Source organism: Salvelinus fontinalis, chromosome 1 (assembly GCF_029448725.1).
Source record: "Salvelinus fontinalis isolate EN_2023a chromosome 1, ASM2944872v1, whole genome shotgun sequence".
NCBI lineage: Eukaryota > Metazoa > Chordata > Actinopteri > Salmoniformes > Salmonidae > Salvelinus > Salvelinus fontinalis.
The window spans coordinates 24,185,933-24,209,870 of NC_074665.1; the positions used below are offsets into that span (position 1 = coordinate 24,185,933).

The following is a 23,938-nucleotide window of genomic DNA, read 5'->3' on the forward strand; positions in this document are numbered from 1 at the left end:
CTAAATGACTATCGCCCTGTAGCACTCACTTCTGTCATCATGAAGTGCTTTGAGAGACTAGTCAAGGATCATATCACCTTACCGGCCACCCTAGACCCACTTCCATTTGCTTACCGCCCCAATAGATTCACAGACGATGCAGTCGCCATCGCACTGTACACTGCCATATCCCATCTAGACAAGAGCAATACCTAATGTAAGAATGCTGTTCATTGACTATAGCTCAGCATTTAACACCATAGTACCCTCCCAGGACCCCGAGCCTAATGAGCTTGGTCTGAACCCTGCCCTGTGCAACTGGGTCCTGGACTTCCTGACGGGCGGCCCCCAGGTGGTGAAGGTAGGAAACAACACCTCTGCTTGCTCAGCCCCTCCTGTTCTCCCTGTTCAGCCATGACTGCGTGGCGATGTACGGCTCCAACTCAATCATCAAGTTTGCAGACGACACAACAGAAGTAGGCCTGATTACCAACAATGACGAGACAGCCTACAGAGAGGAGGTGAAGGCCCTGAGAGTGGTGCCAGGAAAATAACCTCTCATTCAATGTCAACTAAACAAAGGAGCTGATCGTGGACTTCAGGAAACAGCAGAGGGAGCACACCCCTATCCACATCGACGGCACTGCAGTGGAGAAAGTGGAAAGCTTCAAGTTCCTCGGCGTACACATCACTGACGATCTGAAATGGTCCACCCACACACAGTGTGGTGAAGGTGAAGGTGAAGGTGAAGAAGGCGCAACAGCGCCTCTTCAACCTCAGGAGGCTGAAGAAATTTGGCTTGGCCCCTAAAACCCTCACAAACCTTTACAGATGCACAATTGAGAGCATCCTGTCGGGCTGTATAACCGTCTGGTACGGCAACTGCACCGCCCGCAACTGAAGGGTTCTCCAGAGGGTGGTGTGGTCTGCCCAACGCATCACCAGGGTGATTTGAAACGCGTACAAATCGTTTGTCCTCGGTTGCGACACTCGCTATTGAGTTTCCATGGCCGAGCAACCACACACAAGCCTAAGATCACCATGCGCACTGCCAAGCGTCGACTGGAGTGGTGTAAAGCTTTCCGCCATTGGAATCTGGAGCAGTGGAAACGCATTCTCTGGAGTGATGAATCACACTTCACCATCTGGCAGTTCAACGGAAGAATCTGAGTTTGGTGGATGCCAGGAGAACACTACCTGCCCCAATACATAGCGCCAACTGCAGAGTTTGGTGGTGGAGGAATAATGGTCTGGGGTTGTTTTTGATGGTTTGGGCTAGGCCCCTTAGTTCCAGTGAAGAGAAATCTCAACGCTACAGCATACAATGACATCCTAGACGATTCTGTTTTTCCAACTTTGTGGCAACAGTTTGGGGAAGGCCCTCTCCTGTTTCCGCATGACAATGCCCCCGTGCACAAAGCAAGGGCCATATAAAAATGGTTTGTCGAGTTCAGTGTGGAAGAACTTGACTGGCCTGCACAGAGCCCTGACCTCAATCCTATCGAACACCTTTGGTATGAATTGGAATGCCGACTGCGAGCCAGGCCTTATTGCCCAACGTCAGTGCCCAAATTCAATAATGCTCTTGTGGCTGAATGGAAGCAGTCCCTGCAGCAATGTTCCAACATCTAGTGGGAAGCCTTCCCAGAAGAGTGGAGGTTGTTATATAAGGGGATCAACTCCATATTTAATGTCCATGATTTTGGAATGAGATGTTTGACGAGCAGGTGTCCACATACTTTTGGTCATGTATTTCACATCGTTTTAGATGGAATGACTGCTTCTTTTGTCACAAACTGAAATTAGGTGAACATTTAGAATTTTTGGAAATGGCAGAGCGATTTCTTCATATTGCACTTTTTTTTAAGCAGTGTAACGGTACAAGTCCTGTGTGGGCTTTGTTAAGCAGTGTAACATGATCTGCACTTTCAATTTCCACCGTTTTAAATTGCCTTAAGACATTTGTATGTTTAAGCACCGACGCAATGAGGGTTTTGTATGTTTTTAGATGAATAAAGAAGATCAAGGATAATATACCATTCAGCACATTAGGCTGCAACACACTTGTGTGCTTTTTATTTATAACTCTTAGAAATTAGAAGGACCCAAGAGTGTATCTAAGTAAATACCAATGGACTGTAAAATAACAATGGTGTAATGGTTTACTAACCACGTCCTCTCCGGTGGTGTCTGCCCTGTCAGTTGCCAGGAGGCCCAGGAGGAGCTGCTGGAGTTTCAGGAGGGCAGCAGAGAGCTGGAGGCAGAGCTGGAAACCCAGCTGGGGCAGGCTGAGCACCGCATGAGAGACCTGCACTCTGAGAACAGCAGGCTCAAGAACGAGGTGGACTCACTCAAGGTACCAAGACGAACACAATGCACTTAAAGGACTGAGTACATATTTTTTGTGCTTGGAATCTGAAACAAATCTTAAACCCTGTGAAGTTGAGTTCCCTGTGAATTTGAATATTACAACCATGAGTTGGTAAGAAAATATTTACGAGGAGCCTTTAGCGTTTATGCTGAAAAAGTATGATGCTCTTCTTTTGACAACCTATGAAAAACTCCATATCCTTGACATAATAAATTGATGACTATTTCAAGTTTGTATCATCATGGCTTGTCCTTTAGTGCTGTCCAGAGAGGAGGCAAGTTGTTGTAGCATGTATCTGTGAGTATCCCAGCGTACATGATATTAAGCAAAATCAGGCATGGTCAACAGTAAAGTAGAGGGTTCTTAGTCAGAAATTAATGTGTAATCTAAATGAGAAATCTCTTTCATATCAGTCAGACAGACAAGGAACTCTTTCCCATTTTTGCTCTGATCACTACTACGGGAAACAGCCTATCAACAATATCATATTTAGAGTTAGCAATGTGGCTAATGTGTTTTGAGTTCCCACTTCCTCAGTTGGTAAATTATGTAGCACATTGCCTAGACTAATATGCACAAAAAACATGCTGGCAAATTAATCCCCCCCAAAATGTGATTATTCTGCATCCTATTATGACATGTTGCACATAAAAATATCCATCATGCATTCCCTAAACATGTTAGATGAAATAACTATTTCAAACATGTTCAGGAAAAAAATGGCTAACTTTCATGTCTTGGCACTTGAAAAAGTCAGTCTAGGGCCCTCCTGCATAGCTACCTTGCTTCAAAGTATAGTGAATTGATATCTTATTCACTTAATGAGGGAATTATTTTATTAAACTTTTTTGGTTGTAGGCTAATGTTGTAACACATCAGGGGAGCTACTGGGTGTGTAGACTTTTGTTCCAGCAACACTCGCCAGATTCATCCTCTCCAAGGTGGCTTAGCAGTTCAGACGTCTTTTCCGTATTGTCTTGTCGTGTCCTGTATATATATATATATTTACACCTTTTCTTCACATATCTTTTATTTATTTTATTATCCAAGAACTCAACTACAAAAGCTTTCCTGCAAAAGCTTTCCTGCAACCCGCTTCACCAATTACAATAAGTAATATTTACCTCAATCTGAAAATCCATCGTGGAAGATAGCCAGGGGCTAATTCAGAAGCTAGCCTGATAGCTAACCAGAAGCTACTCCGATAGCTAGCCAGAAGCTAATCTGTAGCTGCCCCGAAATTAGCCGGTTTGCTAGCTAGCGTTGGTGTTTCAGCTGCCCACGTTTTGCGGTCATCAGCTATTCCTTTAGCTCGATAATCTACCGGCACTTTTGTGCAACGCGACTCGGACCGGAGCATTCCGGGACTTTTTTTCTCCCAGTTTCCCCGGATTCCAACCGCAGGCTCTGGACACTTGCACCTTGATTTCGCAGCTAGCTAGCTGCATACCGTGTGACTATTGGCTTACGTCGACCCCGGAGCAAACTCAAAACATGCTGGAGCTAGCCAGCTGAGGAGTTCCATCACCATCCGGACCCGTTTCTTTTGTTGCTGCTGCAGATACGGAACCCCACCGGGCCTTCACGACTGACTGCCGACGTTATCTGCCCGAGGGATTTATCCAACCGGCAAATCCGTCCCGACGTTACCTGAACGCTCACCTGAGGCCCGCTAATCGTTAGCTGTCCTATCGGCTGCTATCTGAACAAAACCCCACTACACGGAACCTACCGACGGAAACGCACGAGGTATCTACAAACAGACCTCCATCCTATGCTGCTACCGATAGCCATATACCCGGCCAGCTGTCTGGATCGCCACGACCCCAACCAACCTCTACTCACTGGACCCTTACTGATCACTCGATTAAGCATGCCTCTCCTTAATGTAAATATGCCTTGTCCATTGCTGTTCTGGTTAGTGTTTATTGGCTTATTTCACTGTAGAGATTCTAGCCCTGCTCTCTATACCATATCCAACCTATCAGTTCCACCACCCACATATGCGATGACATCACCTGGTTTCAATGATGTTTCTAGAGACAAGATCTCTCTCATCATCACTCAATACCTAGGTTTACCTCCACTGTATTCACATCCTACCATACCTTTGTCTGTACATTATTCCTTTAAACTATTTTATCGCCCCCAGAAACTTCCTTTTACTCTCTGCTCTAGTAGCTCTAGGCGACCAATTCTCATAGCTTTTAGCCGTACCATTATCCTACTTCTCCTCTGTTCCTCTGGTGATGTAGAGGTGAATCCAGGCCCTGCAGTACCTGGCTCCACTCCTATTCCCCAGGCGCTCTCTTTTGATGACTTCTGTAACCGTAATAGCCTTGGCTTCATGCATGTTAACATTAGAAGCCTCCTCCCTAAGTTTGTTTTGTTCACTGCTTTAGCACACTCTACCAACCCGGATGTTTTAGCCGTGTCTGAATCCTGGCTTAGAAAGACCACCAAAAATTCAGACATTTTTATCCCCAATTACAATATTTTCAGACAAGATAGAACGGCCAAAGGGGGCGGTGTTGCAATCTACTGCAAAGACTGCCTGCAGAGTTCTGTTATACTATCCAGGTCTGTTCCCAAACAATTTGAACTTCTACTTTTAAAAATCCACCTCTCTAAAAACAAGTCTCTCACCGTTGCCGCCTGCTATAGACCACCCTCTGCCCCCAGCTGTGCTCTGGACACTATATGTGAACTGATTGCCCCCCATCTATCTTCAGAGCTCGTGCTGCTAGGCGACCTAAATTTGAACATGCTCAACACCCCAGCCACCCTACAATCTAAGCTTGATGCCCTCAATCTCACACAAATTATCAATGAACCTACCAGGTACCACCCCAATTCCGTAAACACGGGTACCCTCATAGATATCATCCTAACAAACTTGCCCTCCAAATACACCTCTGCTGTTTTCAACCAAGATCTCAGCGATCACTGCCTCATTGCCTGCATCCGTAATGGGTCAGCGGTCAAACGACCTCCACTCATCACTGTCAAACGCTCCCTGAAACACTTCAGCGAGTAGGCCTTCCTAATCGACCTGGCCGGGATATCCTGGAAGGATATTGATCTCATCCCGTCAGTAGAGGATGCCTGGTCATTTTTTTAAAATGCCTTCCTCACCATCTTGAATAAGCATGCCCCATTCAAGAAATTTAGAACCAGGAACAGATATAGCCCTTGGTTCTCTCCTGACCTGACTGCCCTTAACCATCAGAAAAACATCCTATGGCGTTCTGCATTAGCATCGAACAGCCCCCGTGATATGCAACTTTTCAGGGAAGCCAGAAACCAATATACACAGGCAGTTAGAACAGCCAAGGCTAGCTTTTTCAAGCAGAAATTTGCTTCCTGCAACACAAATTCAAAAAAGTTCTGGGACACCGTAAAGTCCATGGAGAATAAGAACACCTCCTCCCAGCTTCCAACCGCTCTGAAGATAGGAAACACTGTCACCACCGACAAATCCACTATAATTGAGAATTTCAATAAGCATTTTTCTACGGCTGGCCATGCTTTCCACCTGGCTGCCCCTACCCCGGACAACAGCACTGCCCTCCCCTCTGCTACTCGCCCAAGCCTTCCCCATTTCTCTTTCTCCCAAATACAGTCAGCTGATGTTCTTAATGAGCTGCAAAATCTGGACCCTTACAAATCAGCCGGGCTAGATAATCTGGACCCTTTCTTTCTAAAACTATCTGCTGAAATTGTTGCCACCCCTATTACTAGCCTCTTCAACCTCTCTTTCGTGTCGTCTGAGATCCCCAAAGATTGGAAAGCAGCTGCGGTTATCCCCCTCTTCAAAGGGGGGGACACCCTTGACCCTAACTGCTACAGACCTATATCTATCCTACCCTGCCTTTCTAAGGTCTTCGAAAGCCAAGTCAACAAACAGATTACCCACCATTTCGAATCACACCACACCTTCTCCGCTATGCAATCTGGTTTCAGAGCTGGTCATGGGTGCACCTCAGCCACGCTCAAGGTCATAAACGATATCGTAACCGCCATCGATAGGAAACAATACTGTGCAGCCGTATTCATTGACCTGGCCAAGGCTTTTGACTCTGTCAATCACCACATCCTCATTGGCAGACTCGACAGCCTTGGTTTCTCTAATGATTGCCTCGCCTGGTTCACCAACTACTTCTCTGATAGAGTTCAGTGTGTCAAATCGGAGGGTCTGTTGTCCGGGCCTCTGGCAGTCTCTATGGGGGTGCCACAGGGTTCAATTCTTGGACCGACCCTCTTCTCTGTTTACATCAATGATGTCGCTCTTGCTGCTGGTGATTCTCTGATCAACCTCTACGCAGACGACACTATTCTGTATACTTCTGGCCCTTCTTTTGACACTGTGTTAACAACCCTCCAGGCGAGCTTCAATGCCATACAACTCTCCTTCCGTGGCCTCCAACTGCTCTTAAATACAAGTAAAACCAAATGCATGCTCTTCAACCGATCGCTGCCTGCTCCTGCCCGCCTGTCCAACATCACTACTTTGGACGGCTCTGACTTAGAATATGTGGACAACTACAAATACCTAGGTGTCTGGTTAGACTGTAAACTCTCCTTCCAGACCCACATCAAACATCTCCAATCCAAAGTCAAATCTAGAATTGGCTTCCTATTCCGCAACAAAGCATCCTTTACTCATGCTGCCAAACATACCCGTGTAAAACTGACCATCCTACCAATCCTCGACTTCGGTGATGTCATTTACAAAATAGCCTCCAAAACCCTACTCAATAAATTGGATGCAGTCTATCACAGTGCCATCCGTTTTGTCACCAAAGCCCCATATACTACCCACCACTGCGACCTGTACACTCTCGTTGGCTGGCCCTCGCTTCATACTCGTCGCCAAACCCACTGGTTCCAGGTCATCTACAAGACCCTGCTAGGTAAAGTCCCCCCTTATCTCAGCTCGCTGGTCACCATAGCAGCACCTACCTGTAGCACGCGCTCCAGCAGGTATATCTCTCTAGTCACCCCCAAAACCAATTCTTCCTTTGGACGCCTCTCCTTCCAGTTCTCTGCTGCCAATGACTGGAACGAACTACAAAAATCTCTGAAACTGGAAACACCTATCTCCCTCACTAGCTTTAAGCACCAGCTGTCAGAGCAGCTCATAGATTACTGCACCTGTACATAACCCATCTACAATTTAGCCCAAACAACTACCTCTTTACCTACTGTATTTATTTATTAATTTATTTTGCTCCTTTGCACCCCATTATTTCTGTCTCTACTTTGCACTTTCTTCCAATGCAAACCAACCATTCCAGTGTTTTTTAGTTTTTATTTTACTTGCTGTGTTGTACTCACTTCGCCTCCATGGCCTTTTTATATTTTATTTATTTATACATATATCTGTTTGCCTTCACCTCCCTTATCTCACCTCACTTGCTCACATTGTATATAGACTTATTTTTTTTTTCACTGTATTATTGACTATATGTTTGTTTTTACTCCATGTGTAACTATGTGTTGTTGTATGTGTCAAACTGCTTTGCTTTATCTTGGCCAGGTCGCAATTGTAAATGAGAACGTGTTCTCAATTTGCCTACCTGGTTAAATAAAGGTTAAATAAATAAATAAAAATAAAAAAATAAAATTCTACAAAACAACTGCTCAAAGTGACCTTGTTAAGTGGACTCAGGTGTGCTTGAGCAGTGGTGGATCAAAAGCCTGCACACCCAGCTCTCCAGATGGAGAGTTGACCGTGTTTTATACAGTAACAGTGCTGTATATTTGACTTTAAGGCATTTTTTCACAGTGGTATCATTATGGAAGCCAACATTCTGAACACTTAGACTTTGTGATCCAGCTAATGAATTAGCCCATTGGGGTAGCATTAACAAATGCAGATGGGAAAGCCCTTGCTTTAGTCATCTATAGCCTACCCGCTTAAACTATGCTACTACGGCTGTTAGGCTACAGCAGAATAATCATTGCTAAATTAGCACACCAGCCTGAAAAATATGAGTCATGTCGGCTATAGCCTTTGGTGAAAGAGCCAGCCCTAATAATCCAACTTTTTGCAAACATGGGCTCATTTCTGGAGAAGAATATTAGCAATTCAACTTCATGGAACCTGCTGATACCCTGTGTTTATCTCTGCCGTTTGTGCATTTTCATCATTCTGATTGGTCGAGTCAATTTTTGGGGGGTATCTGAATAAATGTCATGATATTCGAATAGTGTAATCATTTCAATTGCCAATCCCTAATTCTCATACATAATGCATCAGCATGTTAATTCACGCTCCATAATTAGCTCTAGGATGAGCGTGGCTCTGCGTCCATGTTCACATTACGACTCCTGCCATGCGAGTCAGTGAATCACGGCACCGGTGATGGTGAGATACGAATGTGTTAAGAATGTAATCGGTGCATCTTTTTTCTGACTGTATGGTGGTTATTCCAGGCAGTTAAACATTTTTTCTTGCTTTCATGCCTTTGTTTATGGAAAATACCACAGCAACTAGTTCTCATTCTGACGCCAGAGTAAAGAATCTTAGAGATGCATTCATGTTGTGCAGTATGCGCTACATTTAGACTGTCTGTGACACCTTGTTTAACGCCTTGTTATGACATACTTTTACTTGACATAGGCTAGAATGTGTTTTGATGTAGTCAGTGTAGTATGCACATGTAGCTCATATAAAACGGCATTTCAGGACAAAGCAGGGCTTGTCTGGTCGAGGTTAGTGGTTAAATGATTCAGACGTGATGTATCCAGAAGATATAGGTCAGACAGGCAGGCAGATCCAGTCCCATCTATTGAGCTTGTCACCAGAGAGCTGGAGGAGACATGGGTCACATCATCATCCCATAGCCTGAGAACGCTGGAGCACAACGGAGTGCTCTGAAAAATAGATGACAGAATGTAGGTTAACGCGGCGGTTCCCTCCTTGGGTGCGTTCGACTGTGTAGTGTTAGGAAAATATTTTAGTAAGTAAAACACCATTGGAAGCTTTTAGTGTCCTTTACCAATTTTAACCCCCCCCCCCCCCCCAGAGGGGTTGGGTTAAATGCAGAAGACACATTTCAGTTGAATGCATTCAGTTGTGCAACTGACTAGGTATCCCTCTTTCTTTTCTCTTCTCTCTCCTAATCTCTCCACCCCCACTTTCAGGAGAAACTGGAGCAGCAGTATGCCCAAAGCTACAAGCAGATCAACATGCTGGAGGGTGACCTGGGTCAGACCCGGGGCATCAAGGAGCAGCTCCACAAATACGTCCGGGAGCTGGAGCAGTCCAACGACGACCTGGAAAGAGCCAAGAGGTCAGCAAAGAGACCAGACCACTACACAGTATCTAACAGACACATACTGGATACAGCATTAGAAGACGAGCTGTAGGAGTCATAATTTGATATTTACTGTGTACTTCAGGGTTATGTTCATTTTGGAGGAAAAGGGCAATATCTAACAGTAGTACTAATCTAACAATTTAAGCAAAGGTAGTCATCCTCTGACCATCTTTCAGAAAATAAACCCATATATTTACCCCATGCAGAGAGGTGCTGATCAATGATGGAGGCTGAGGTGCTTGTTGTGTGCTTCCTAGTTAATTTTACACTGTGCTCTTCATTGGGAGTAATCAGACAGATGGCAAATCTCCATGCCAATTAAAACACTTGCCCAATTGGGTCTGATTGCTGAATTGAATTGGATTCAGGTCAGCACTGTCACACATCGCCAGAGATGTAGATTACTTGGAGGAATCGGGACATTTGTTTGTCACTAAACATTCATTTTCTAGTAAAAATTATGAGCTGACGCACACCTAACATTTTTGGTAGAGTTGCTGACTAACAGAGAGTACACTGTATAAATAGAAAGTCACACAAATTAAATGTATTCTCCTTTATTTCCTTCTGCAGGGCTACGATCGTGTCCCTGGAGGATTTTGAGCAGCGTCTGAACCAGGCCATCGAAAGGAATGCCTTCCTGGAGAGTGAGCTTGATGAGAAAGAGTCCCTCCTGGTCTCAGTGCAGAGATTAAAAGATGAGGCCAGAGGTGCTTATTGATCCAGTTTCACTCAAACCCCTGCCTGCCTTCACTCATTAGAAAATGAGCTGTTCTCTGTGAAATTAATAGAACCCATGTTCTCACAGCATTGCTTACAGCTGCAAATTATTGTTGGGAGAGACTATAACAGCATTATCCTCAATTTGAATGTCTGGTGTCAATATGGTCTGTTTTATGGGGCCTCCCGGGTGGCGCAGTGGTCTAGGGCACTGCATCGCAGTGCTAACTGCGCCACCAGAGTCTCTGGGTTCGCCCCCAGGCTCTGTCGCAGCCGGCCGCGACCGGGAGGTCCGTGGGGCGACGCACAATTGGGCTAGCGTCGTCCGGGTTAGGGAGGGTTTGGCCGGTAGGGATTTCCTTGTCTCATCGCGCTCCAGCGACTCCTGTGGCGGGCTGGGCGCAGTGCGCGCTAACCAAGGGGGCCAGGTGCACGGTGTTTCCTCCGACACATTGGTGCGGCTGGCTTCCGGGTTGGAGGCGCGCTGTGTTAAAGAAGCAGTGCGGCTTGGTTGGGTTGTGCTTCGGAGGACGCATGACTTTCGACCTTCGTCTCTCCCGAGCCCGTACGGGAGTTGTAGCGATGAGACAAGATAGTAATTACTAGCGATTGGATAACACGAAAATTGGGGAGAAAAGGGGAGAAAATTTATTATAATAAAAAAATTACAAAAATAATAATAATATGGTCTGTTTTAGAGTTAAATATTATGTCTGTCTGCTTCTCTGTCAGACCTACGACAGGAGCTCGCCGTCCGAGAGCGAAATACGGACTTGACCAGGATGTCGGCACCCGCCTCGCCCACCCAGGAGGACAACGACAAGATGGATTCCTCTGTCCAGGCCTCACTGTCTCTCCCCGCCACGCCGCTCGCCAATAGTCTGGACAACGCCTTCGCCAACCCAACAGGTACCCTTTTGCTCTGACCCCAACACCTCAATATGTTGCCTAACCTTTTTTTATGTGCAGTATACTGTATGTATTTATCTAATTGTATTTATTTCCCCCCAGAGTTGTCAAACGGCCTTGGTAACTCACTAACTCCCTCTGCCAGAATATCAGCACTCAACATCGTAGGTGACCTGCTTCGGAAAGTAGGGGTGAGACATACATTTGTACATTTGTTTTTTCCATTTGTACAGATCACTATTCACCGTGTGCCCTGGTACACTGAGACTGTTGGTGTTTCTCAATATGCATACTACCGTCCTGCACACTCTCATGCTCCAAGTACATTATCCGAGGATGTTCTCTTGAGTACGTTCTTGTGAGGACTAGCGCATGGAGAACGCATAAAACATTACATTTGAGTAGCACTCGCACTCCTACTGTATTACCTCACTCTGTATCTCCCCATTCACTGAACCTTCTTCCAGCCAGGACAATGGCAACAATAGAGACGAAACAAGAAATAGACAAAGCAAACGTTTTACTTCATAATTATCAGCTAGATATGTGAATCATTGTAATCTAGCTAGCTCGCCAGCTAAACAGGAAAAAATGACCTAAAATGAATTTTATGCAAGGTACAGTAGATGTCAATTCTTCGTGGGTGGGTAGCTAGCTAACAATTCTTTGTGCCTAGCCAGTTAGCCTTACTATGACTTACTATGGACTTACCCATTCACTGAACCTTCCTTCTTCTAACCAAGGCAATGGTAGAGACTAAACAATATATACAAAAAGCAAACGTTTTACTTCATAACTGTCAGCTAGTTATATGTGAATTGTAATAATGTAGCTAACCAGATAGTATAAGTGGCAAAAATGGCCTAAAACAAATATTATCCAAGGTAGATGTAAATTCTTTGTGGGTAGCAAGCTAACAATTCTTCGTGACTATCTGTTTAGCTAACAGTAGTAGCTAGCCAGTTAGCTCTATTGACTTACTATGGGCTTGTGACCTACGCATTCTATAGTGGGTATTGTAGGCAGGTAACCATGCCAAAATTAACATAGCATGTATTTATTAACGTATCAAGATAAAATATTGTAGTCAAGCAACATATGAGATGTGAATAGGCAACATTTCATTCTGAAGTCGGTGTATTTTCTCTCACTTCAGCTCAAATAATGGCCATTGATTGAGAAAATTTGCGTCATTTCTTATGTGGTTGCGTCATATTTATTTTCATACTTTCCGTTGAAGATTGCATCGATGCATGCGTTAAAATAGAGAAGTGCGCTCCGTTTCGCATACTTTGATTTGGACTCATACTCCAACCCTCCCGTGCTCCAATTTGCGTGCTCGGAGCACGGTAGTATGCGTTTTGAAAAACACTCCTTGTCTTATACCATATTGTAATTTCTTGCTAATAGTGGAAGGCCTCTTATCTTTCTGCATTCTCTATGTCCGTCTCAGGCTCTGGAGTCTAAGCTGGCAGCCTGCAGGAACTTTGCCAAGGACCAGAAAGCCAGAAAGTCTTACGCCATCACGGAAAACGGGAACGTGATCAACGGCAACACAGCCAAGTTCTCCCATACCCTCCACATGACGTCGTCGTACTACGACAAAACGTAAGTCGAAGCCCGCTTCCACTTCACCCTCAGTGAGCCACACATTACTCATTGGTGACGAATAGGAAATGAAAGCTTAGATTTTATGAGAAAGAAACTTGGCAAAAGACAACAACGTTTCATAATGTGAAATTGTCTTTATTTGGATATAGGCCTAATGCATTTGTCATTTTTATTTGCTGTGTTAAGCAGTCAGTCACTCCTAAGACCGTTTTGTTTCAGTTAGATTTTTTAACGTTGATAAATTTGACTGTAGAAATGTGTATTTGAAATGCTTGTTTAGTGTTGGGAGTCTATGGAGATGTGTTGAGTTATGGATGTTGATGAGGTCTCTCAGACCCTTGTGTTTTTCCCCAGCAGGAGAGAGAGGGTCATATTCCCTGCATTACTTCTGGGTAATGGTCTTCCTCCTCCGATGCTGATGATGTGTGGGGAAGTTAGTCAGTCACCTGCATGCTGTTTGATTAACAAGCTTCCCTCCAGTTCCCATCTAGTGCTTAGGTAGACTCACTCACCGTGGGGCTAGATAACTGCTTTGGGTAGTGGTACATTCCCCTGCTTTCTTAACACTATGCTAATACATCCACATGTGATTAATATGTCTGTCTATTTGCTGGTGTGAGTTGGTAGCTTTCAATATAGTGTCATTCAATTTGGATCAATCATCATATTGAGGGAGGGGGAAATTCTCGGAGGTGTGTTTAATGACCCAGAGGAAAGCATGTAGTGCAATGGAAGGGTTGGTTATGGTACAGTACTTTTGATTTTGTGCTCACATTGTCAATTAACTACAAACTACTGCATGTGAACAAGGCACCACAGTTTTGCAGCTGATTCTAAAGTGCAACGTCAAAAGTAATCTTTCACTGTTCTTATGTAGCTGGTGCTGTCCTTCTGTTGTTCCTTGTTGAGGTTGTATTTCAAGGTATACATACTACTAGATGTCCCATATAGAAGTGGTGTGACTGTGGCAAGGTTGTAGTGTCATGGCGTTGTGTTTCTGCTGTGTGAGGAACTATTGATATGAGGCTGACTGAGCATGCTGAGCAAGACATGGTTACAAGGGCACAGTTTGTTTCACCGCAGGGAGGAGTGGATTATAAATCTATCTTTACAAGAGAGCACACACTGCCAACGCTGTGCCTTACTATTCAGAGTCCTAGCTTGTTTATAGGACACGAGTTTGAAGTGGAGTATATACTACAAAATAACAGTAGAGCTTAGAATTTACTTTGTTTGCCATGGTCCTAACCATACTGAACAAAAATATAGACGCAACATGTAACAATTTCAACGATTTTACTGAGTTAATGTTTATATAAGGAAATCAGTCAATTGAAATAAATGAATTAGGCCCTAATCTATGGATTTCACATGACTGGTCAGGGGCACAGCCATGGGTGGGCATAGGCCCACCCACTGGGGAGCCAGGCCAAGCTAATCAGAATTCGTTTTCCCCACAAAAGGGCTTTATTACAGACCGAAATACTCCAGTTTCATCAGCTGTCCAGGTGGCTGGTCTCAAAAAATCCCGCAGGTGAAGAATCTGGATGTGGTGGTCCTGGGCTGGCGTGGTTGTGAGGCCTGTTGGCCGTACTGCCAAATTCTCTAAAACGACGTTGGAGGCGGCTTTTGGTAGAGAAATTCACATTACATTATCTGGCAACAGCTCTGGTGGACATTCCTGCAGTCAGCATGCCAATTGCACACTCCCTCAACTTGAGACATCTGTGGCATTGTGTTGTTACAAAATAGCACATTTTATAGTGGCCTTTTATTGTCCCCAGCACAAGGTGCACCTGTAATGATCATGCTGTTTAATCAGCTTCTTGATATGCCACACCTGTCAGGTGGATGGATTATCTTGGTAAAGGAGAAATGCTCACCAACATGGATATAAACACATTTGTGCATAACATTTTAGAGAAATAAGCTTTCTGTGCTTATGGAACATTTCTGGGATCTTTTATTTGAGTTTATGAAACATGGGACCAACACTTTATATGTTGCGTTTATATTTTTGTAAGTTGAACAAACTCCACTAGGTATTTTACATTTGTGCAGGGAGGGGCAAACTAGCTGAGAGGACTTTTAGAACCTTGAAGTATGTGATCTTCCAATCACATACTTTATAAATGATTTGGCACAGTAAACCATAACAGAATCTAAAAATATATCAAGTTTCATTTTTGTCTGCACGTGCCCGAAGCCCTGTGTGTGCTGCCTAGCAGTGTGACCGTGCCAGGGCCAACTGATAGTAGGATAATGAGGACAGAGTGAAGTAACCTGCTGTGGCTCAGGTCACTGGGATCCATCGACCAATGGTCACTGGGATCCATTGACCACTGGAAAGTGTGCCTGCTTGTGGAGTGACAGAGTTTGCCTTCATTAAAATGGCCCCATTGTCTAGTGGTCTAGTAGAGCTGTAGGCACCAGGGTACCACTGTAAAGTGATACTCCAACAATAGGGCTACATTTTATTTCAGTAGTCTTACATCTAACACTCCCCCATTTTAATTAATTTGCTTAGGTCTAGCCCAGTAATTACAACTCGCGTTATTTAAAATGCCATGTAATACCTAGCTAATTATTAGGCAGATTTGATGTGTTCTATGGTTTTACCACCTTATAATATGAATCCAGCAAGGTTCATTTTGTAAGGAGCAGCAAGTGAGATGCTGCCTAACCCTCAGTCGACCAGACTAATTCATGTTGTGTTTGTGTTTACAGCAGGGCGGTGAACGGCATGGACCCTGGCACCCTGACAGCCATCACAGCACCCCCCGCTCCCTCCTCCCCTGGCCTCCTGCCTCTCATCATGTGACAGTGACAGTGACAGACACCACACCCCAATTTAATCTCCCCCCTGCACACACAAACACCCTGCCAATGGACAAGGCTATATCCTTAAACAGAAAGCATTGTGATGACTTCAAACAAGAGAACGCACATGAGAATGGCTAGCACTATTAAACACTTTTCACATACTGTAATACTGGCCCCTTTTTGCAGCCACTGCATATACACAGGCTGTCTGTGTAATTCTGGCCCTTTAGTGCTTGTGCTTTGGTCCTACTGTACATGTGGCTCACAGTTTATATGTACTCGCTAATTGTTTACTGCTTGTACATATAGCCCACTCTACACAGACACCCAAAGAGAAGGTGCATCCAAAGAGACGGTATCTATGTAGGATCCTATCCTCTCTGCAGTCATTTTTCAAATCTTTAGTTTAGACTGAAAAAACACACGTTATGCAATTGAAATTGTGACACAGTGAGGGTTTCCGATATACATGTTACTGTAATTTTATTTAACTGTTACGATTTATCAGAGATGGTGTAGCAAGTGAAAGAATATAGATTAGCCAGAGTCTACAGAAGAAGCAAGATGTCTGGATTACTGTAACGCATTCATCTAGCAGCATTGCCTCAGACAATGCAGAGGCCCTCTCTAACTCTCCACGCCTTATTTGACATTTCTTATAAATGGAAACTAGGGTTAATGGATTGGCAGCTGGCACACGTGTGTAGATGTGTTTAATAGCCTGGAACGGTCCTTCACCACGTGGACCTGCTCCTAACAAGCTGACTTATTGTCCGTCACTAAAGGTGGTTTAAATCTCGTGTCGACCTCGTATGCCTTTCTGACCTTGAGTCTAACTTCAGTAGCCATCTGAAGAATTTAATGTTACAGTTTTGTTTTTATTTATGTAATGTGTTCAAATTAAAATGCATTGTTTTAGACCTGTTCAAAAGGGATGGTGAAGGAAAATACTCATTGTGTCGTTGTGTTCTGGGCTACTTAGTCTCAGCTCAGTTTAACCGTATGACAACGTGCACTGTATTGGTCATATTGATCATTATTTATAGATGTCCACTTGAGTGGTGCTGTCATGGTGTTTTAGACTACTTTTGCCAGTATTCAATTTTTGGATTTTAACTCCCAAGTCTTTCATTTTCGGTGTTGAATTTTCACTGGTATCTTATTGTATTTAAAATATCACACAACCCTGTGTTAGCAACCTATATTGTAAGTTAAGAGCACTTTATCCAGTGCAAGTATTTTCACATTATTCTATCAGTTTTATTCAAGTGCAATATTGCCTGTTTGTATGTTTTGTTTATTCATTTTATGGCATGATGTGTTCAAATATATAGGATGTGATTATACATCAATTAGTCATATATCATGATGTAGGATCCGTTGTCTTAAAATGTTGAGAAAATAAATAAATAAAGCCATTCTTTTTATTGTTTTTAAAACTTAAAGTAGTCCACAATGCAAATTTAGCAATTCAACTCTAGCCTCATACCATGAGCTAATACAGATTGTATATTGGAGTTCTCCTTGAATCTAGTTGAGCAATGAATGGGATTGGTTAAATTTAGGCGAGTCATCCTAATTAGTTAAGGTTTCAATAGTGATTCTTTTAAATTTAGGCAATAATTGTGAAGTGAAACAGCTGGATTCGAAACAGAGAATGTAGCTATCGCAACCTATGTTACGCTCTCTGCACAGGCCTGCACCCAGTAGGCTAAAATGTTATTTAAATAGAGGGTGGTCATTAGTCGTGGCTAGAAGGGATCAAGCTTTTGTCAAATTAACATCAGATTTGTTTTGTAGCAAGTTACACTGAACCCAAACCGGCTGTGCGCGTGCCCCATTGTGCATACATTTATTTTGTCCCCCCACACCAAACGCGATCATGACACGCAGGTTAACTTCTTATGGCTGCATCCCGCTACCGGGATCGATATGATAGCAGCCAGTGAAAGTGCAGGGCGCCACATTCAAACAGAAATCTCATAATTAAAATTCCTCAAACATACATGTGTCTTATATCATTTTAACGGTAATCTTGTTGTTAATCCCACAAGTGTCCGATTTTCAAATATGCTTTTCAGCGAAAGCACTACAAACGATTGTTAGGTCACCACCAAACCACAATAAGCACAGCCATTTTTCCAGCGAAAGATAGCTTTCACAAAAAGCAGAAAGAGATAAAAAATTAATCACTAACCTTTGATTATCTTCATCAGATGACACTCATAGGACTTCATGTTACACAATACATGCATGTTTTGTTTGATAAAGTTCATATTTATTAAAAAAATCTGAGTTTACATTGGCACGTTACATTCACTAGTTCCAAAAACATCAAGTGATTTTGCATAGCCACATCGTTTCAACAGAAATACTCATCATAAATGTAGATAATAATACAAGTTATACACATGGAATTATAGATATACCTCTCGTTAATGCAGCCGCTGTGTCAGATTTCCCAAAAGCTTTACAGAAAAGCAAATCATGCAATAATCTGAGACAGAGCTCAGAATAATAGCCAAATTAGCCGCCAACAGAAACCAGAAAATACATGATAAATGTTTCCTTACCTTTGAACTTCATCAGAATGCAGTCCTAGGAATCACAGGTCCACAATAAATGCTTGATTTGTTCGATAATGTCCAATTAGCTACTTTGGTTAGCGCGTTAGCGGTAAACAATTCCAAAGTCATAAAGCGCATCCACTATAACGTGACAATGTCCAAAAGTTCCGTAACAGTCAGTAGAAACATGTCAAACGATGTACTGAATCAATCTTTAGAATGTTGTTAAAATACATCTTGAATAACGTTCCAATTAGATTGATTTCAGAAGAGCGGTGGAACAGAGGTCCTCATGTGAAGGCACGTGTTCAATGCGTGGTCACCTCATGGCAGTGATTACTAATTCCTGTCTCCTTCGGCCCCCCTTCACATTAGTCATCAGACAAAGTTCTAGACAGGTCGAAAAGCACTACACATTTATGGCAATTTAGCTAGCTAGCTTGCACTTGCTAGCTAATTTGTCCTGGGATTTAAACATTGAGTTATTTTACCTGAAATGCACAAGGTCCTCTACTCCACCAATTAATCAACACAAACGGTCAACCAAATCGTATCTAGTCATCTCTCGTCCTTCCGGGCCTTTTCTTCTCTTGACTTTATATTGCGATTGGCAACTTTCATAAATTAGGTGCATTACTGCCACTGACCTCGTTCGTCTTTCAGTCACCCACGTGGGTATAACCAATAAGAAGATGGCACGTGGATACCTGCTTCTACAAACCAATAAGGAGATGGGAGAGGCAGGACTTGCAGCACGATCTGCGTCAGAAATAGAACTGACTTCTATTTTAGCCCTTGGCAATGCAGACGCTCGTTGGTGCGCGGGAGCAATAATTTAATAAAAGATTTCTGAATTTATTTTGTAATGCTCGCGCATGCGACGCGAGCGGTGTAGTCAGGGTATTAGGAGAACTTACGCAGCAGGTTTGGATAATTAGTTCAAGGTTAGGAAAAGGGTTATGGGTAGCTAAAATGCACTTGATTTTATTTTTTCAAAAGCTGGATTCCTCCTAGCCATGACCAGGTAATATACTCACGTTAGCTACACTGATTCATGGACAGTATATCCAGGTTGCATCTGGTTTATAAGGACCAATATCACATGCACACTTTCAGTGAGCACAGGGAGCAGCAAAACGACATCACCTCATCCAGAAAAACATGGCAGACATTGGATGAGTATAAAATCAAAGTACAGTATGATGATGGGCAGAAACTGCTTCTCCAATAGAAATCCCAGATCACGCTTGTAGGTGATGTGACTTTGGCTAGCTAAGCTCATGCGCAGAAATAAGTCATACCTACACATGCCTACTTGTTAACAAAATTAAGGAAGTTTCCTTTAAAATTATTCATAAATATTATCCTGCCAACCACTATATGAAGAAGTTTAAGAAAAACTAACTCAAATTGTACCTTTTGTAATGACCACCCAGAAACCGTGTCGCATCTTTTTTGGCATTTATTAATGTAAGGAAACTGTGGCAAGACATCAGTAGATTTATAATTGAACACATTTATGAAGATTTTACACTATTGTGTGGAGGTGTACTGCTTGGATTCATTACCTACAATAAAATTGTTTCAACTTATTTTTATGTAATTCATTTCATTCTTTTGGCCAAATTTCATATTCACAAATGCAAATTTACAAACAGAACACCACATTTTCATACCTTACAAAAAGAAATTGAACTATTATAAGACAAATACTCTAACAAAAAAGTTCTTATAGTTCTAAGTGTATGTCCCTCAAGGTCCTTGTGTAATGTGATATTGTACCCCCAAGCCCAATTGTCCTTTGTATATTATTTATATATACTTGTGTTCCCCCATGTACTTTCTGTATTGATTTAAGAAAGAAAAAAGAAAAAAAGAATCGGGTCTAACGGTAGTCTAGTGCCGAACTACGCATGTGCAGGCCATCAAATCAAAGGCACTCAATATAAAGTTGTTTTTGACTCAAATGAAAACGTGCCAGTTTGTCACTTTCACGAGGTTGGAGTAATAACATGTTCAACTACTTAAAGACATTATCTAGGTGTATATGCGCAGCAGTAATTTGATATTAAAGATTATGTAATAGTCATGGAGACACCTTACTCTGTTTATCATAATTGGCGTACGGACCAAATCAAAGTAAGCATACGCTGATTTAAACACCTGGTTTTCTGAGCAATGTTTTGAATTATTAGGACATGTTAGGACACATTAATCAGCGTTCCAGCTGTGTATTTGATCTGCTCACGTGCTAGCACCAGCCAAGCCAGCCTCCCTCTTTGGTGCACCCGATACAATTGCAATCAGTTGTCGATTATATCGACTATCATCAGAAATCAAGCGATATGAATCAGACAGTGGGGCGCCGCCTGACCCACTATTTGGTCAGAAGGTTCAAATCAACGTTTCATATCGTGGTGTAGATGTACTGTAGATCGAATTGCACTCAATACATTTTCTTCCCTATTATGGGTCATATTAGCGGGCTATCCCGGGGTTAGCGCGAGGGAATGTATTGTAATGAAACAGGCAGGGAGTAGGTCTGGCCAGAGATTATAACAGAACATGGCCAAGATGTTCAAATGTTCATAGATGATCAGCAGGGTCAAATAATAATAATCACAATGGTTGTAGAGGGTGCAGCAAGTCAGCACCTCAGGAGTAAATGTCAGTTGGCTTTTCATAGCTGATCATTCAGAGCATCTCTACCGCTCCTGCTGTCTCTAGAGAGTTGAAAACAGCAGGTCTGGGACAAGGTAGCACGTCCGGTGATCAGGTCAGGGTTCCATAGACGCAGGCAGAACAGTTGAAACTGGAGCAGCAGCACTACCAGGTGGACTGGGGTCAGCAAGGAGTCATCAGGCCAGGTAGTCCTGAGGCATGGTCCTAGGGCTCAGGTCCTCCTGTTCGGCCCGCCTTTTCCTGTAGTCCACGATCAGCTCCTTTGTCTTGCTCACATTGAGGGAAAGGTTGTGGTCCTGGCACCACACTGCCAGTTCTCTGACCTCCTCCCTATAGGCCATCGTTGTCGGTGATCAGGCCTACCACTGCTGTGTCATCAGCTAACTTAATGATGGTGTTGGAGTCGTGTTTGGCCACACAGTCGTGGGTAAACAGGGAATACAGGAGGGGACTAAGTACACACCCCTGAGGGGCCCCAGTGTTAAGGATCAGCGTGGCAGATGTGTTGTTGCCTACACTTACCACCTGGGGGCAGCCCGTTAGGAAGTCCAGGATCCAGTTGCAGAGGGTGGTGTTTAGTCCCAGAGTCCTTAGCTTAGTGATGAGCTTTGTGGGCACTATGGTGTTGAACGCCGAGCTGTAGTCAATGAACAGCATTCTCACATAGATGTTCCTTTTGTCCAGGTGAGAAAGGGCAGTGTGGAGTGCGATTGAGATTGTGTCATCTGTGGATCTGTTGGGGCGGTATGGGAATTGGAGTGGGTCTAGGGTGTCCGGGAGGATGCTGTTGAGGTGAGCCATGACATGTGTTTCAAAGCACTTCATATCTACCAACTTGAGTGCCACTGGGAGGTAATTATTTAGACAGGTTACCTTCGATCCGCGCATGCTTTGAGTATACGTCCTGTTAATCCATCTGGCCCTGCGGCTTTGTGAATGTTGACCTCTTTAAAGGTTTTGTTCACATCGGCTACCTAGAGCGTTATCACAGTCATCCAGAACAGCTGGTGTTCTCGTGCATGCTTTAGTGCTGCTTGCCTCGAAGCGAGCATAGGATTTGCCCTTTAAACAGCGGCATATTATCAAGATATCCGTATCCCCAACAAAAAGGTAAACATTAGGCCTATAACAAATGCAGCATATGGCATTTCTTTTCCACATGTAAATAGCACTTTTCAGTAGTGCTCAAATCATGCCAAAGCATGAGGCAGGATTTATTTTTCAACTCGAATCAATGAGCCCAATCCGTCCTCCATGACAACAAAATCATAAACAACAGAGTACGGCTGGCTAATAAGTCCTTAGTTTTGGGGTCATGCGCAGGTAAAACAATTTGGCTAATCTATACTGCCAGCCAGTCCAATAAATGCTATAACCCTTGGTCTTCAAGAATAGGACTTGGAAATATGGAATTCTGATAGACTTTGGTTTTTAATGTAAAGATATAATTTAATAGTATTATTATATGTAGTAGAAAGTGATGGGTTAGAATAAGCCTACATAACCAACCCATAAAGTAAAATTAAACATCCATACATGGCCAGAAATGTAAACTTTAACATTGATTTATCCTGTAATAGATGACGTTCAATTGGTAACATACATTTTTTACTTCTTCTAATGCCTCTTAAAACTTCTTATGGCTGCAATCCCGTTAACGGGATCGATATGACAACAGCCAGTGAAAGTGCAGGGCGCCATATTCAAACAACAGAAATCTCATAATTAAAATTCCTCAAACTTACAAGTATCTTATACCATTTTTAAGGTAATCTTGTTGTTAATCCCACCACAGTGTCCGATTTCAAAAAGGCTTTACAGCGAAAGCACCACAAACGATTATGTTAGGTCATCACCAAATCACAGAAAAACACAGCCATTTTCCCAGCCAAAGACAGGAGTCACAAAAAGCAGAAATAGAGATAAAATTCATCACTAACCTTTGATGATCTTCATCAGATGACACTCATAGGACTTCATGTTACACAATACATGTATGTTTTGTTCGGTAAAGTTCATATTTATATCAAAAAATCTAAGTATACATTGGCGCGTTATGTTCAGTAGTTCCAAAAACATCCGGTGATTTTGCATAGAGCCACATCAATTTCCAGAAATACTCATAATAAACGTTGATCAAAGATCAAGTGTTATACATGGAATTTTAGATCCACTTCTCCTTAACCTCTCTAGGGTATGTGGGACGCTAACGTCCCACTTGGCCAAAAGCCAGTAAAAATGCAGCGCGCCATATTCAAATATATTACTGTAAAAATTCATCTTTCATGAAATCACACATGAAAGACACCAAATTAAAGCTACACATGTTATGAATCCAGCCAACATATCTGATTTCAAAAAGGATTTACGGTGAAAGCACACCAAACGACTATGTTAGGTCAGTACATAGCCACAGAAAAACACAGCCATTTTCCCAGCAAAAGATAGGAGTCACAAAAAGCAGAAAGAGATAAAATTAATCACTAACCTTTGATGATCTTCATCAGGTGACACTCATAGGACATCATGTTACACAATACATGTATGTTTTGTTCGATGATGTGCATATTTATATCCACAAATCTCAGTTTCCATTGGCGCCATTTTCAGAAATGCCTCCAAAATATCCGGAGAAATTGAAGCGAGCCACATCAAATAACAGAAATACTCATCATAAACTTTGATGAAAGATACATGTTTTTCATAGAATTAAAGATACACTTGTTCTTCATGCAACTGCTGTGTCAGTTTTCAAAAAAACGTTACGGACAAAGCAAACCATGCAATAATCTGAGACAGCGCTCAAATATAAACAACATTTCTCCGCCATGTTGGAGTCAACAGAAATACGAAATTACATCATAAATATTCCCTTACCTTTGATTATCTTCATCAGAATGCACTCCCAGGAATCCTAGTTCCACAATAAATTGTTGTTTTGTTCGATAATG

The 23,938-nt window shown here is 42.9% G+C and overlaps 1 protein-coding gene across 2 annotated transcripts in view; it reads left to right on the forward strand.

Moving 5' to 3' along the window:
• Window positions 1-19,897, forward strand: part of LOC129849391 (nuclear distribution protein nudE-like 1-A) — a 38,519-nt gene extending 18,622 nt beyond the window's left edge. Inside the window, exons 3-10 of one of the 2 annotated variants that reach the window (XM_055916336.1) lie at window positions 2,182-2,335; window positions 9,500-9,648; window positions 10,249-10,385; window positions 11,128-11,304; window positions 11,407-11,495; window positions 12,758-12,912; window positions 13,273-13,307; window positions 15,643-15,736. In XM_055916336.1, coding sequence (XP_055772311.1) covers window positions 2,182-2,335; window positions 9,500-9,648; window positions 10,249-10,385; window positions 11,128-11,304; window positions 11,407-11,495; window positions 12,758-12,912; window positions 13,273-13,307; window positions 15,643-15,653 — 907 coding nt within the window. In that variant the 3' untranslated portion in view covers window positions 15,654-15,736. Of the gene's footprint in view, window positions 1-2,181; window positions 2,336-9,499; window positions 9,649-10,248; window positions 10,386-11,127; window positions 11,305-11,406; window positions 11,496-12,757; window positions 12,913-13,272; window positions 13,308-15,642 lie in introns of both variants that reach the window. The other variant, XM_055916281.1, reaches the window with a different exon arrangement.
• The last annotated feature ends 4,041 nt before the right edge of the window (window positions 19,898-23,938 follow it).